Source organism: Ranitomeya variabilis, chromosome 4 (assembly GCF_051348905.1).
Source record: "Ranitomeya variabilis isolate aRanVar5 chromosome 4, aRanVar5.hap1, whole genome shotgun sequence".
Lineage (NCBI taxonomy): Eukaryota > Metazoa > Chordata > Amphibia > Anura > Dendrobatidae > Ranitomeya > Ranitomeya variabilis.
The window spans coordinates 112464771-112479795 of record NC_135235.1 but is presented as its reverse complement, the minus strand read 5'-3'; the positions used below and the strand labels follow the sequence as shown (position 1 = coordinate 112479795).

Here is a 15025-nt window from a genome sequence, read left to right as displayed (position 1 = left end):
CAGTCATCAAAGCAAAAAGGTGGCTACTTTGAAGAACCTAGAATATAAGATATAATTTCAGTTGTTTCACACTTTTTTGTTAAGTATATAATTCCACATGTGTTAATTCATAGTTTTGATGCCTTCAGTGTGAATTTACAATTTTCATAGTCATGAAAATACAGAAAAATCTTTAAATGTGAAGGTGTGTCCAAACTTTTGTTCTGTAATGTACATTTATATACCTGCAAACTTTTCGGTGTTAACAGGGAAAAGAAAATATGTAGCCATGAAAAGGAATTTAATTTAATAGTGCAGCAGCGGTATACAAGTACTGCAATAGCAATATTAAACCCTGCCTAGTTGCCTCTAATCGAAAACTATCCCTCCACTGAATGCAGCTTACAGCGGTTTTACTAGAGAAAGGATAATATTTAGCCCTCAAAAGGACTTTTCTTTTAATGGTGCAGCAGCGGTATACAATTATTGCAATAGCAATATTAAACACCGCATATCCTATATGCCTGCTCTAAAATACGCTCTCCCTCCTATATCAACTCTCCCTGACTTGATCCAAGGAGACAGTGTACCGAGCATCGCGTCACCGCGGGTCTTATATAAGACCTCATGATTCATGCGGCCAGCCAATCAGAGTAATGCCAGCATCCAAAATGGCTATGTCATACTGTGTATGTCAGGCAATCCCCACATGTTTACTGGCTGTCTAACAGGTGCGAAACATGTGGGGACTTGAGCATGGGACTTGATCACCTCGATACTCAATCGAATAACAAGTATTCCAAAGCATCCCAATGCTGAATTGATAATCAAGCAGTACGCCTCACCAGAAATGCTACTCCAGTCAGTGACGGGAGTAACATTTCTAGTATAAGGCTACTTTCACACTAGCGTTAACTGCATTACGTCGCAAATCCGTTTTTTTGCCGAAAAAACGGATGCGTCAAAAAAGTGAAAAACGGTGACAAACGTATGCCACGCATCCAGCATTTCGACGGATCCGTCGCAAATCCGCTAAACGTTTCCGTCGAAAATACTGGATGCGTTGCATACGTTGCATACGTTTTACCATCCGTTGTATCCGTTTTTCCGACGGATCCGTTTTTAAAAGGGGAGGCTCCCAAAATTTGATTGGCTACTGGAAAATTTGAAAAACTATATAGTACTGTATTTACAGCCCATCTTTGTGGGTTTTAGTTTTGTGGCAGCGATGGAAGGTGTTCTTGGGAGGATTGCTAGTTTGGTTACCGACGTTATCTTTGAGACGAATCGCCTGGATATCATAGTGCGGGAGAAGGAGGCGGCAGCGGAAAGGCGTAGGATGCTTCTGCAGCAACGGAGACGGAGACGACTGTGGATTCATCCGATTAATCAACTACGGATGACCCGGGGTGTCCAGTCCACTCTCTACCTGGAGTTGCGGCACAATCCACACAAATTCCACAACTACGTGCGGATGAGGATTGAACATTTCGATTTTTTGCTTGCAAAAATGGAGGATGTCATCCGAAGACAGGATACAAGGATGAGGCTTGCCATCACACCGGCGGAGCGGCTGATGGTGACCCTGCGGTAAGCCTCTTTTTTTAATTTCATTGCTGATATTGGATGTTATATTACACGCTGCAGACAATACTGCGCTGCCATATTGCGCACTATTTTCTGCAGCATGTAGTTTTGGTTTTCTTGGCGGACATTCCACTGCTTTATTTAAATGTCATTGCTGATATTGAATGTTTTTCTGCATTTTTTTTTTTTGGGGGGGGTTTTTGGGTTTGATGACATGCAACTGCTTTTTTTCTGTCATTGGTCATTTTGAATGTTATATTACACGCTGCAGACAATACTGCGCTGCCATATTGCGCACTATTTTCTGCAGCATGTAGTTTTGGTTTTCTTGGCGGACATTCCACTGCTTTGTTTAAATGTCATTGCTGATATTGAATGTTTTTCTGCATTTTTTTTTTTTGGGGGGGTTTTTTGGGTTTGATGACATGCAACTGCTTTTTTTCTGTCATTGGTCATTTTGAATGTTATATTACACGCTGCAGACAATACTGCGCTGCCATATTGCGCACTATTTTCTGCAGCATGTAGTTTTGGTTTTCTTGGCGGACATTCCACTGCTTTATTTAAATGTCATTGCTGATATTGAATGTTAGATAACAGACTGCAGAAAATACTGCGCTGAAATATTGCGTTGCATTTTCTGCATTTTTTTTTGTTTTGTTTTGTTTTTTGGGTTTGATGACATGCAACTGCTTTTTTTCTGTCATTGGTCATTTTGAATGTTATATTACACGCTGCAGACAATACTGCGCTGCCATATTGCGCACTATTTTCTGCAGCATGTAATTTGGGTTTTCTTGGCGGACATTCCACTGTTTTTTTACACTGGTTTCATGCTGGTTTTATTGGGTGTCCCGTCCTTAAAAAAAAAATAACAGTGCCATATTAAAACTTGTTGGTCTGTGCAATTTTTTCTAACATTTTTTTTTTTTTTTTTTTTTTAAAGTTTCCTAGCTACGGGTGAATCTATGACTTCGCTCCATTATCAGTTCAGGCTGGGCATTTCAACTATCTCTGGAATAGTGAAGGACACATGTCGGGCTGTTTGGACCACTTTGCAACCAGAGTATATCCCCCAACCATCCATGGAAATCTGGTTGCGAAGTGCTGAAGAGTTTCTGCAAATTTGCAATTTCCCTAATTGTGTGGGTGCAGTTGACGGGAAACATATAAGGATTGCGAAACCGGCAGGAACAGGATCGGAGTATTATAATTATAAGAAGTATTTCTCCATCGTCCTTATGGCTATTGCAGATGCCAACTGCAGGTTCCTTGCCGTGGACATCGGAGCGTATGGACGGTCCAACGATTCGCAAGTTCTTAAAAACTCTCCGATGGGTCGTTGCCTTTATGGAGAGACCTACGATTTCCCGCCAGCCAGACCACTGCCAGGAACAAATGACCCAGCCCTGGAATATGTTTTTGTAGGTGATGAAGCCTTTCAACTGTCGCCGCACCTACTGAAACCGTACAGTAGCCGGAACTTAAACCATACCAAGCGGGTCTTTAATTACCGGCTTACTAGAGCACGAAGAGTAGTGGAGTGTTCCTTTGGCATATTGACGGCGAAGTGGCGAGTTCTGCTGACGGCTATCAAGCTGAAAACAACAACTATAGACGAGGTAGTTAAAGCCTGTGTGGTGCTCCACAACTTTGTCCTGTCAAAGGAGCCCGTTTCTTTGGATGATGAAGAGTTGGAGACCACCTTGTGGGACTACCGCAGCAGCTCGGTTCGCTCTACAAGTTCAGTTACAAGGATGAGGGACCAGTTTGCCGATTATTTTGTCTCACCTGTCGGGCGGATCCCGTGGCAAGACATGATTGTGTAACCTGTTTCCTATGTGTAACCTGTTTCCCATGTGTTTTGTTTATGTAAAAAAAGTGTTTCAGCCCCCCCCCAAAAAAAGGCCCAAAAGCGTGGTTTTCTTGCTAGTAAAACCATTATGTTATACCTTTTACATGTCTGGTGTTTGTTTTTATTAAACCTTTTTTTATTATATTACCTTATTAAATCCACACACACACAAAGAGTAGAATTGTAATCAGAAATTTATTTTATCTCTTTTTTTTTTTTTTGTTTTGCAAAAAAAAATATATTTTTATTTTCCAACTTTTTTTTTGAAAAATTTGAACATTTTTTATAATATTATTTACATTAATAACACTTTACAAATTTTCAAAGTGTTGGGTGGAGATATGAGAGGAGGAGGGGCAGGAAGGTTGGACCACGTCGATAGGTGGGGAAACCCTACTTGTTTGGGGTGCAGTGGAAGGGGGGGTTAAACCAAGAGGCTGACCAGAGGGGGGTGGTGTTGGGGTAGGGGGAAGAGAAAAGTTGAGTAAGGAAAACATTGGGGAAGTAATTTGGTCTGGGGGCCGGGATTGTTGTGGGGACTGGGTCGGGTATTGTGACTGGGTAGGGTAGTGGGACTGGCGTGGGGTTTGGTAATGGTGCTGGTGTGGGGATTGGAGCTGGGTTTGGTAATGGTGCTGGTGTGGGTATTGGGGCTGGGTTTGGTAATGGGGGGTATGGTGTGGAAATGGGGCCTGGGGTGGAATTGGAGTGGAGGTGTGGGGAGGTGTGTGGGTCGATTCATTAATGGCCTGCAGTGCAGCATTATGGCAGGTATTCATTACCCGCATCTGTTGCTCAAAAGAAAGCTTCTCCATGCTCATGAGCATGGATTGGAAAAAAAGATTGGCCGGATCGGGACTTACAGCTGGATGCAGCCTATCCAAGCGACTGCTGGTTTCACGGCTTGTTTCACTGATGCGTGACTGCACCATGTTGAAACCAGCAGTCACTTGCTCTCCCAAAATTTTGAAAGAGCCTTGGAAGGATGCATTCAGGTGTAAGAACTCAGGAGCATAGCTCCTTTCCTGACCCCTCTGTCGCTGCCGCCACGAACCTAATGGTGGTGTCGAGGTGGCAGGATCAGAGGGGTGGGGTAAAGGGAACGCTAACTGTTCAGCATCAGATGCGAGCAATGAAGCCTGCAATAATGCTCCACTGCTTGGGGTGGATGAAGTGGAGGGGACAGAGGGGTCAGAGGAGGGGACAGAGGGGTCAGAGGAGGGGACAGAGGTGTGGGGCCTACCGACGTGGCCCTCAGTGGCGGACTCAGGAGGGATCGCTCCAGAGGGCGCAGAGGAAGATGCAGGCGCCCGGTGGCTGGAGAAGGTGCTGTGAAAGAAAAAAAAAAAAATTAATACATTGGAATGAAAAAGCCCTGACTGAAAGCAAACTAAGTAGACAGGTTAACATGGTTATTAGTGGGCTGTAGAATACTTACACTCTGCTTAGCATGGTTCGCCTCAGGAAGGAGAGGGCCTGGCCATATTTATATTTGCTCCTCTTCCTTCCTGCAGAGCCACTCGGGGCCTGCATCTCATCGTTGAATTCCCTCTTAAAGCGATCCCTCAGTGACCGCCACCGCTTCCTAATCTTTCCAACTGTGAAGACAAGAATCAAAAGAAAAAACAAAAAATTGGTAAATGCAATACATTACAGTCAGCTCAAAACATCACTGGAAAGTGAATACTTACCTAGTTTGCTCAGCTGCTGAGGATGAAGGCTCTCCCGCCTTGGAAACAGGTTGCGACACACTTCGTCCCAGAGCCGACGGGTGACACCGGTATCAGCATGCCTGCGGTCAGCCATGTTCCACAGCGGCTCCCGCTCGCGAACCTCCTCAATTAGATTATCAATGTCGATGTCATCGTCTTCATCGTCATCTACTGCGGGAGCACGCTGTGAAGCCTGTGCCAAAAAAAAGGAAGAAGAAAAACAAACTTATTAGTACACTGAAACACTAAGTACCAATAGAATCCCCCTCCCAAAAAAAAAAAAAAAAAAAACTCACTGATGGCCGACCGCGGCGACGAGTCCGCCGACTCTGGGATTGTCTGGGAGAACCTTCAGCGGCAGCAGCAGGAGCAGCAGGAGCAGCAGCAGCAGCAGCCTGAAATAAAGGAAACAAATTCTCAGTAATGTAGGCATATATTTTCTGTGTTTAGTTATGTATGAAAATCTGTTTTGTGTATGGTGCAGTGTAATGTGCGAAAAAACTGTTTCACCACTACTTACACTTGGTTCCTCCTCCACTAGCATCTCTCCACCCGTCTCGCCCCCTTCTGACAGCTCCTCATCTGATTCAGCTTCCTGTTGAAACATAATTTATGCATGTGGTTAGACATCAAAATGTAATTTTAAAAAACCAAAAAAAAATAAACCCATTTTTTGCGTTAACTTTTACCGATACACGCTGTTGCTGTGGAGGAGGGCTGTCAGAAGAGGACATTGTTTTGTGGTCCTGGTGGGCAGCGGCTGTGGTCCTGGTGGGCAGCGGCTGTGGTCCTGGTGGGCAGCGGCTGTGGTCCTGGTGGGCAGCGGCTGTGGTCCTGGTGGGCAGCGGCTGTGGTCCTGGTGTTTCTGTAAGTTAAAGAGACACTTGCAATCTGCTCGACACATTGAAGTAGCAGATTGTGGGTCTTCAAAACTTACTTCTAACACTTAGCTGTGGTCCTGGTGGGCAGCGGCTGTGGTCCTGGTGGGCAGCGGCTGTGGTCCTGGTGGGCAGCGGCTGTGGTCCTGGTGTTTCTGTAAGTTAAAGAGACACTTGCAATCTGCTCGACACATTGAAGTAGCAGATTGTGGGTCTTCAAAACTTACTTCTAACACTTAGCTGTGGTCCTGGTGGGCAGCGGCTGTGGTCCTGGTGGGCAGCGGCTGTGGTCCTGGTGGGCAGCGGCTGTGGTCCTGGTGTTTCTGTAAGTTAAAGAGACACTTGCAATCTGCTCGACACATTGAAGTAGCAGATTGTGGGTCTTCAAAACTTACTTCTAACACTTAGCTGTGGTCCTGGTGGGCAGCGGCTGTGGTCCTGGTGGGTAGCGGCTGTGGTCCTGGTGGGCAGCGGCTGTGGTCCTGGTGGGCAGCGGCTGTGGTCCTGGTGTTTCTGTAAGTTAAAGAGACACTTGCAATCTGCTCGACACATTGAAGTAGCAGATTGTGGGTCTTCAAAACTTACTTCTAACACTTAGCTGTGGTCCTGGTGGGCAGCGGCTGTGGTCCTGGTGGGCAGCGGCTGTGGTCCTGGTGGGCAGCGGCTGTGGTCCTGGTGGGCAGCGGCTGTGGTCCTGGTGTTTCTGTAAGTTAAAGAGACACTTGCAATCTGCTCGACACATTGAAGTAGCAGATTGTGGGTCTTCAAAACTTACTTCTAACACTTAGCTGTGGTCCTGGTGGGCAGCGGCTGTGGTCCTGGTGGGCAGCGGCTGTGGTCCTGGTGGGCAGCGGCTGTGGTCCTGGTGGGCAGCGGCTGTGGTCCTGGTGTTTCTGTAAGTTAAAGAGACACTTGCAATCTGCTCGACACATTGAAGTAGCAGATTGTGGGTCTTCAAAACTTACTTCTAACACTTAGCTGTGGTCCTGGTGGGCAGCGGCTGTGGTCCTGGTGGGCAGCGGCTGTGGTCCTGGTGGGCAGCGGCTGTGGTCCTGGTGTTTCTGTAAGTTAAAGAGACACTTGCAATCTGCTCGACACATTGAAGTAGCAGATTGTGGGTCTTCAAAACTTACTTCTAACACTTAGCTGTGGTCCTGGTGGGCAGCGGCTGTGGTCCTGGTGGGCTGGTCAGTGGCTGCGGTCCTGGTTTATCTGTTAATATGTATAATGGATCTATAGTTAGACCACCCCCTGAACTAGGTAATGTTCAATGATAAACACCCTACTGAAATGATGTCAGAAATGTTCATACAGGTGAACAACAAAAACCCCCAAAAAGTTGCACGTTATACCATTCATTTCCATGTCCCAAAAAATAAAATTTTAAAATGTTAACACTATGAAAAAATATATTTGACACATTTTATTTAAAAAAAATAACCTCCCCCCCCCCCCCAAAAAAAAAACTTTACAAGTTAACCTTTATTAAAAAAATGAGCCCTCAACCAACCCTGTATTGCATGTGTAACCATTGGTACATACACCAGTTTTAAATTTACCTTTATGAAATAATACTACGGACATTTTTTTAAAACACATTTTATTATTATTTTTTTTCTCTCTTTTTTTAAAAATCACAATTAGGAGCTGACATGCTCTTTATTTTAAATACAAGTACTTCAACTGCTAATGGTTATAACAGTAATTAAAATAAAATCAACACTTTTATTAAATAGAAAAACCCCACACTCACACATTCAAACCACAAGCTGCAGACCGCTAGACTTTTTTAAAAAACACATCAGATTTAAAAAAAAAAAAAAAAAACACATTTAAACCACATGCTGCACAGACCACTATACAGTCCATACATCAGAAAAAGGCAAATAACCAATTACAGCATGGACAAATACACATGCAATCAACAAGACGTACACAAAAAACATGCATGGTATGTTTCCACATTCCGGATTGCATCAGAATTTGGTCAGGATTTCCCATCAGTATTTGTAAGCCAAAACCAGGAGTGTAAAAATTAGGTAAAGTATAATAGGAAAACAGGCACACTTTTGATTTTATCACCCACTCCTGGTTTTGGCGTACAAATACTGATGGAAAATCCTGACCACATCCTGATGCAATCCTGAACATGGACACATACCCTCCCACATGAACAGGCATAAGATTGGCAAAGGCATAATATGGTGCAGGCACATGATACAAAATCACACAGCCGTAAAAAAATACACACATACACATGCACGCACATAGCTTTATGCAAATACACATATGTACAACAAAGGCAGAAAGGTGAACCCAATCAGAAGACGCATACACACACACATACAAAAGGCTGACAATCCTTTGGCTGAAGCAGCAGGTCTTCACAGTGGCTGGCATCATGGTGGATCTGGACTCTAGCATGGCACTGGCTGGTGCAGGACGATGGCAGGCCTCAGGTTCTCTTCAGGTTTTAAGCTCTTTCTGTAGTCAGTACCTCATATACACACACAAATGCACAGGCACACAGATGCACACAAAAATTGCAATACTCACACTGGCTCTATGGTGGCTGGCTCCTGTGGCTGGAGTCCTGTGGCTGGCTCGGGTCTTGTGGCTGGCTGGGGTCCTGTGTCTGTCTCCTGTGGCTGGCTCTATGGTGGCTGGCTCCTGTGGCTGGCTCCTGTGGCTGGCTGGGGTCTTGTGGCTGGCTGGGGTCCTGTTGCTGGCTGGGCTCTTGCTGGCAGTCTTCTCTCTGGCTCTTGCTGGCATATGTGGGGTTGAAGGCCCAGGCCAGGTTTATATAGATTTGGGGGTGTCTGACCAATTGGCAACAAAATACTTCTTCTGAGCATGCTCAGTGTAAAAAAAAATGTATTGCAGCGCTGTATTGCGTCGTACGACGTGTCCCGACGCATCCGTCGCTCATAGGCTTCCATTGCAGCCAACGACGTATGCCGCAGGATGCGTCGCGACACGTTTTTTAGGCGGAGACAAAAAACGTTACAATCTACGTTTTTTTGAGACGACGTGTCGCCAAATTTCGACGCATCCGTCGTAAAACGTACACGACGTATGCCAATCCGTCGCCATACGTCGCCAATACAAGTCTATGGGAAAAAAACGCATCCAGCAAAAAGTTTTGCTGGATGCGTTTTTTCTGAAAAAAGACGTTTTGAAACGTAATGCAGTTAACGCTAGTGTGAAAGTAGCCTAAGAAACACAGGTACTTCTGCTGAATTTTGATGAGCAGACATAGTCTCGTCCTATTTTGTCTCTTCCCCAGCTCTCTCCATTTTGGTAGAGTTGCTTTGAACTAGGGTGAAAATACCAGTCGCAAAATGTTTGCACAACTCCACATGTACAAAACTTTTGCTGCTTTTCAAAGTGTTTTACCCCAGTTTTCTGGCAAAAAAAATACTTTAATGAATTGCTCCCAATGGGTCAGTGAGTTTTCCGAGGAAAAAAACATACAATACTAGGATCCGTACTACAGATGTGTGATGCAGCTTAACAAATCGATTCATATTCTTTTTACATAAAAGACCCTTTTGTCTGATATCTTGTTTCATTGTCCATAATATAACTAAGTTTGTATTTATTACAGCACGAGCATTAGATGTTCATAATATGCATCTTCGAATCCTAGCCAATTCATAGGATTACGTGAAGTGTCATAGTGGCAAGGCAATACATCACTTCTAAAAGAAACTTCCCCAAGACCCATAACTTTTTATGATGGTATTAATGAGTTTTTTTTAGTGATAACTCACCCTCTCTAGTGACAGTTGTCCAAAAATTGGAAATCATTGATTAATGGTATAGTATTGTATTATTTGCATATATGTGGTCATGTGTCGATTAGATATGTGCAGCCTCTCTCAAGAACAACTGAATTGAGCTAGGTCTCTAGTCTCAATGTGATTGTAATCACTTCCAGCACCTGTACCAGAGAATCCTGACAGTGCGCGCTATGAGGATTCACAAGTCTCCAGTCGCATACACAGACTTGAACACCAAGCCAGGACAACTTAAGATGCATTTAAGCTAAATAATAAAGAACATAGATTCATAGAATGTTTAAGTTAGAATGGACCTCCAGAGTCATCGTGCCCAACCGCCTGCTCAATGCAGGATTCACTGAGCCATCTCAGACAGATGTCTGTCCAGCCTCTGTTTGAAGCCTTCCATTGAAGGAGAACTCACCACCTCTCGTAGCAGCCTGTTTCACACATTGATCACCCTCACTGTCAAAAAGTTTTTTCTAATCTGTATCTTCTCCTTTTGAGTTTCATCCCATTGCTTCTCGTGTTTCCATGTGCAAATGAGAATAAGGATAATCCCTCTACACTGTGACATCCCTTCAGATATTTGCAGGGCCACTATCAGGGCATTACTGCCCTTACTGGCATTTGGGGCCCGGTGAGCAGAGGGGAACAGACAGGGCCCCCTCTCTTCTGCTCACCTGGCCCCAGCGGCAGGTTTCTGCTTGTTCAGTAACTAAACATGCGTCCTTGGACGCACATTCAGTTAAAATAATAAACAATATACCAACAACAGCCCATATAACATCAGAATTATGCTAAGATCGTATAGGGGTAGCATATCCCCAATGCACAACCTAGTAATAGTTGCTAGCAATGCTCTTAGACCATTTTATGTGGCGCCATATAGGGCACATATAATACCATGTCCCTGCATATGGAACTATACCCCCATAGAATATCACGGGAGTAGATCCCTGCTATATCAGTGTTCCTTGCATCAGAGCAATATAAAGGAGCAATATGTGCAACGAACATAAGGGAAAAATAGTAGGTAGCAATAATAAAGCCCAGACATACAACCAGGAAGGGGATCACCCGGCATGGCATGAGAATCTGAGAAGGTTATGTTCACCTATGAGCTGTAAATAGTAAAGGCCATAGTTCCAGTTCTGCAGAAATAACCAGGACTAAATAAGCCTGGAATTAAGAGTCAAAAAAAGGGGTGAGGTAAGAGCCCCACGTGTATCGCTGGGGCCCCACACGTATCGTAGTAAGTTCCGGACTGGATCAAGGGAACCCAGTGGACGTACTGTATATGGACTTTTCAAAATCTTTTGATACGGTGCCACACAAAAGGTTGATACATAAAATATGTGTAAGTGGGTTAAGAGCTGGCTCAGGGATAGGAAACAAAGGGTGGTTATTAATGGAGCACACTCGGACTGGGTCAATGTTAGCAGTGGGGTACCACAGGGGTCAGTATTGGGCCGTCTTCTTTTTAACATATTTATTAATGACTAGTGTTGAGCGATACTTTCCGATATCGGAAAGTATCGGTATCGGAAAGTATCGGCCGATACCGTCACAGTATCGGAATCCAATCCGATACCGATACCCGATCCCAATGCAAGTCAATGGGACGAAAATATCGGAATTAAAATAAACCCTTTCTTTCCTTGTAGGTTAATTCTACATGAAGGAAAACAACTAAGAATAATGTAGGATGTATTGGGGGAGGTGGCGGAGACATTAAAGGCACAGGGGTTTATCCCAATCAAATAGAATAGCAGTATTTTTAATTTTTTTATGACGTTCGGCGTTAGAAAGAATTTGACTATGTTAATTTTTTATTTATTTTGTCAGATATTGATGTTTCACTACTTCCACGCCCTTCACCCTATTTTTTACTTCTCCCACACTTTCTTCTTCATTATCCTCATCATCAGCTTCTGTGACATCAACTTCTTCACCTTATTCATCTTCTTCTTTTCTACGTATATATATTTTTTTTTTTTTACATTGTTCATATTCTTTTTATTTAACTATTATCTTTTTTATATTCAACTTCTTCATCATATTCTTATTTGTGACAGGCATTCCCGTAGTTGTTATCTATAAAAGTTTGAAGATTACACCTTCCGTTCTGCCTGTCACAAAACAGTTACATTTGTCCGCGTTCAGTTTGGCCTGCAGCATCAGGCTTTATCCAGGGGCACCACGAGGAGGAACGGACTCACCCCCATACACTGCTTAGTCTTCTTCTGCTTATAATTTAGATAATATCTTTTGCTCTGATATTTAGTCTTATGCTTAATGTTCTTCTGCTCTTTGTTCTGCAGCCTCTTGTTCTTCTGCTTCTCGGTCTTCCAGGTTGTCGTCGTCATCTCCAGGGTCGTCATCTCCAGGGTCGTCGTCATCGGGGTCGTCGTCATCGGGGTCGTCGTCATCGGGGTCGTCTTCAGGGTCATCGTCTCCAGGGTCGTCGTCATCTCGGTGGTTGTCGTCTCTGGTGTCGTCATCATCTTAGGGGTGGTCTTCCGGGTCATCGTCTTTCGGGTCTTGAACTTGGAAATGTAGCAGAAGGTACAAGAAGGCTGAGAAAATGCCGAGAAACAGCTGATGGAACTGGAACTCGGATGGCTACCCGAAGGTCCAAGAGCCAATGGAACTACCGAGGACCAGCTGACGTTACTGGAACCCGGTTACTAAGCAGGAGGTACCCGTGCCTGAAAGCACTACCAAGGACCACCTGACGTTGGTGGAACTCGGATACCCAGAGGGAGGCACCTAAGCCAAAGGCTCTGCCCGGAACCAGCTGACGGTACTGGAACCAGGATGGGGAGCAGAAGGTACAAGAGCAAAAGACACTGCCGAGAACCAGCTGACGGTACTGGAACCCGGATGGGTAGCCGAAGGTCCAAGAGCCAATGGAACTACCGAGGACCAGCTGACGTTACTGGAACCCGGTTACTAAGCAGGAGTGTTATGGTTACCCCAATGACCATGGGAAAAAAATGCAAAACGGACTAGCTCTCGGGTGATGGAAACTAAGGTCGACCGTGACCTGAACCTGACCCAACACTTACAGTAGCCGGGGGATGTACCTACGATGCCCTAGACACCACGCGCCAGCCGGAGATCTAACTACCCCTATAAGAGGAATATACAGGCCTGCCTTACCTCCAGTGAGGAACCCCAAAAGATGATAGTAGGCCCCCACAGATATTGACGGTGAGTTCAGAGGAAATGACATACGTAGGATGAACAGCAGATTTAGCACAGTGAGGTCCGCTTACTAGATAGCAGAAGGACAGGAAAGAGTTACTTCACGGTCGACCTAAAAATCACTATTCAAAAACACCATCCAGAAATTACTTTAAACTCCAGTGACAACTCATGCCACTGGAGTAGTAATTTTCTGTCCACAAGAGCTTCCAGCACTGAAGAGTCACATTGCAGATAGCTGGACAAAAATAGCAAAACAAGAAACAAAATTCAACTTAGCTGAACTGGAACTTGAGGCAGGTGAATGCAACAGAATGCTACTAGCACATTGCTGGCCGGCATGTGACTAACAGCCAAGCAGCCTTAAATAGGAAACTCCCCAAGAGGGTGGCGACAGGTAATCAGAGATGGAGGAAGGCACATAAGAGACACTACCATAACAGACCACCGGGGGAGCCCACAAACCGAATTCACAACAGTACCCCCCCCTTAAGGAGGGGGCACCGAACCCTCACCAGAACCACCAGGGCGACCTGGATGAGCACTATGAAATGCACGAACCAAATCGGGAGCATGAACATCGGATGCTGTCACCCAAGAATTATCCTCCTGGCCATAACCTTTCCACTTAACCAGATACTGAAGTTTCCGTCTGGAAACACGGGAGTCCAAGATCTTTTCCACCACATACTCCAATTCACCCTCAACCAACACAGGAGCAGGTGGATCAGCAGAAGGAACAACCGGTACCTCATACCTCCGCAATAATGACCGATGGAAAACATTATGGATATTAAAAGATGCTGGGAGGTCCAAACGAAAGGACACAGGATTAAGAACCTCCAGAATCCTATAAGGGCCGATAAACCGAGGCTTAAACTTAGGAGACGAGACCTTCATAGGAACAAATCGAGAAGACAGCCACACCAGGTCCCCAACACAAAGACGAGGACCAATACGCCGATGACGATTAGTGAACTGTTGAGTCTTCTCCTGGGACAACTTCAGATTGTCCACAACCTGTCCCCAAATCTGATGCATCCTATCAACCACAGCATCCACTCCAGGACAATCCGAAGACTCCAATTGACCGGACGAAAACCGAGGGTGAAACCCTGAATTACAAAAAAATGGAGAAACCAAAGTGGCAGAACTAGCCCGATTGTTAAGGGCAAACTCTGCCAATGGCAAAAAGTCAAGCCAATCATCCTGATCAGCGGACACAAAACACCTCAAGTAAGTCTCCAAGGTCTGATTAGTACGCTCAGTCTGGCCATTAGTCTGAGGATGGAATGCAGACGAAAAAGACAAATCGATACCCATCCTGGCACAGAACGTCCGCCAAAATCTAGACACAAACTGAGTACCCCTGTCAGACACTATATTCTCAGGAATACCATGCAAACGCACCACATTCTGAAAAAATAGAGGAACCAACTCAGAGGAGGAGGGCAATTTGGGTAAAGGTACCAAATGAACCATCTTGGAAAAACGGTCACAAATCACCCAGATAACAGACATCCTACGAGAAACCGGAAGGTCAGAAATAAAGTCCATAGAGATGTGCGTCCAAGGCCTCTTAGGAATAGGCAAGGGCAACAACAACCCACTGGCCCTAGAACAGCAGGGCTTGGCCCGAGCACAAACATCACAAGACTGCACAAACATGCGCACATCTCGAGACAAAGAAGGCCACCAGAAGGACCTAGACACCAAATCCCTGGTGCCAAAAATTCCAGGATGACCTGTCAACGCGGAAGAATGAACCTCCGAGATAACTCTACTGGTCCAATCATCAGGGACAAACAGTCTACCAGGCGGACAGCGATCAGGCCTATCCACCTGAAACTCCTGCAAAGAACGCCGCAGGTCTGGGGAGACAGCTGACAATATCACCCCATCCTTCAGGATGCCGGTAGGTTCGGAATCACCAGGCGAGTCAGGCTCAAAACTCCTAGAGAGGGCATCCGCCCTCACATTCTTGGACCCAGGCAGATATGACACCACAAAGTTAAATCGGGA

At 45.1% G+C, this 15025-nt stretch overlaps 1 protein-coding gene across 1 annotated transcript; it reads right to left on the bottom strand.

Annotated features, from left to right (window-relative positions):
* Positions 1-3412: 3412 nt before the first annotated feature.
* Positions 3413-4989, bottom strand: LOC143768476 (uncharacterized). The gene is made up of 2 exons (XM_077257159.1): positions 4860-4989; positions 3413-4750 (listed from the first exon to the last, which is right to left on the bottom strand). The coding sequence occupies exons 1-2, from the start codon at positions 4952-4954 to the stop codon at positions 3733-3735; spliced, it is 1113 nt and encodes a 370-aa protein (XP_077113274.1). The 5' UTR covers positions 4955-4989; the 3' UTR covers positions 3413-3732.
* Positions 4990-15025: the final 10036 nt, after the last annotated feature.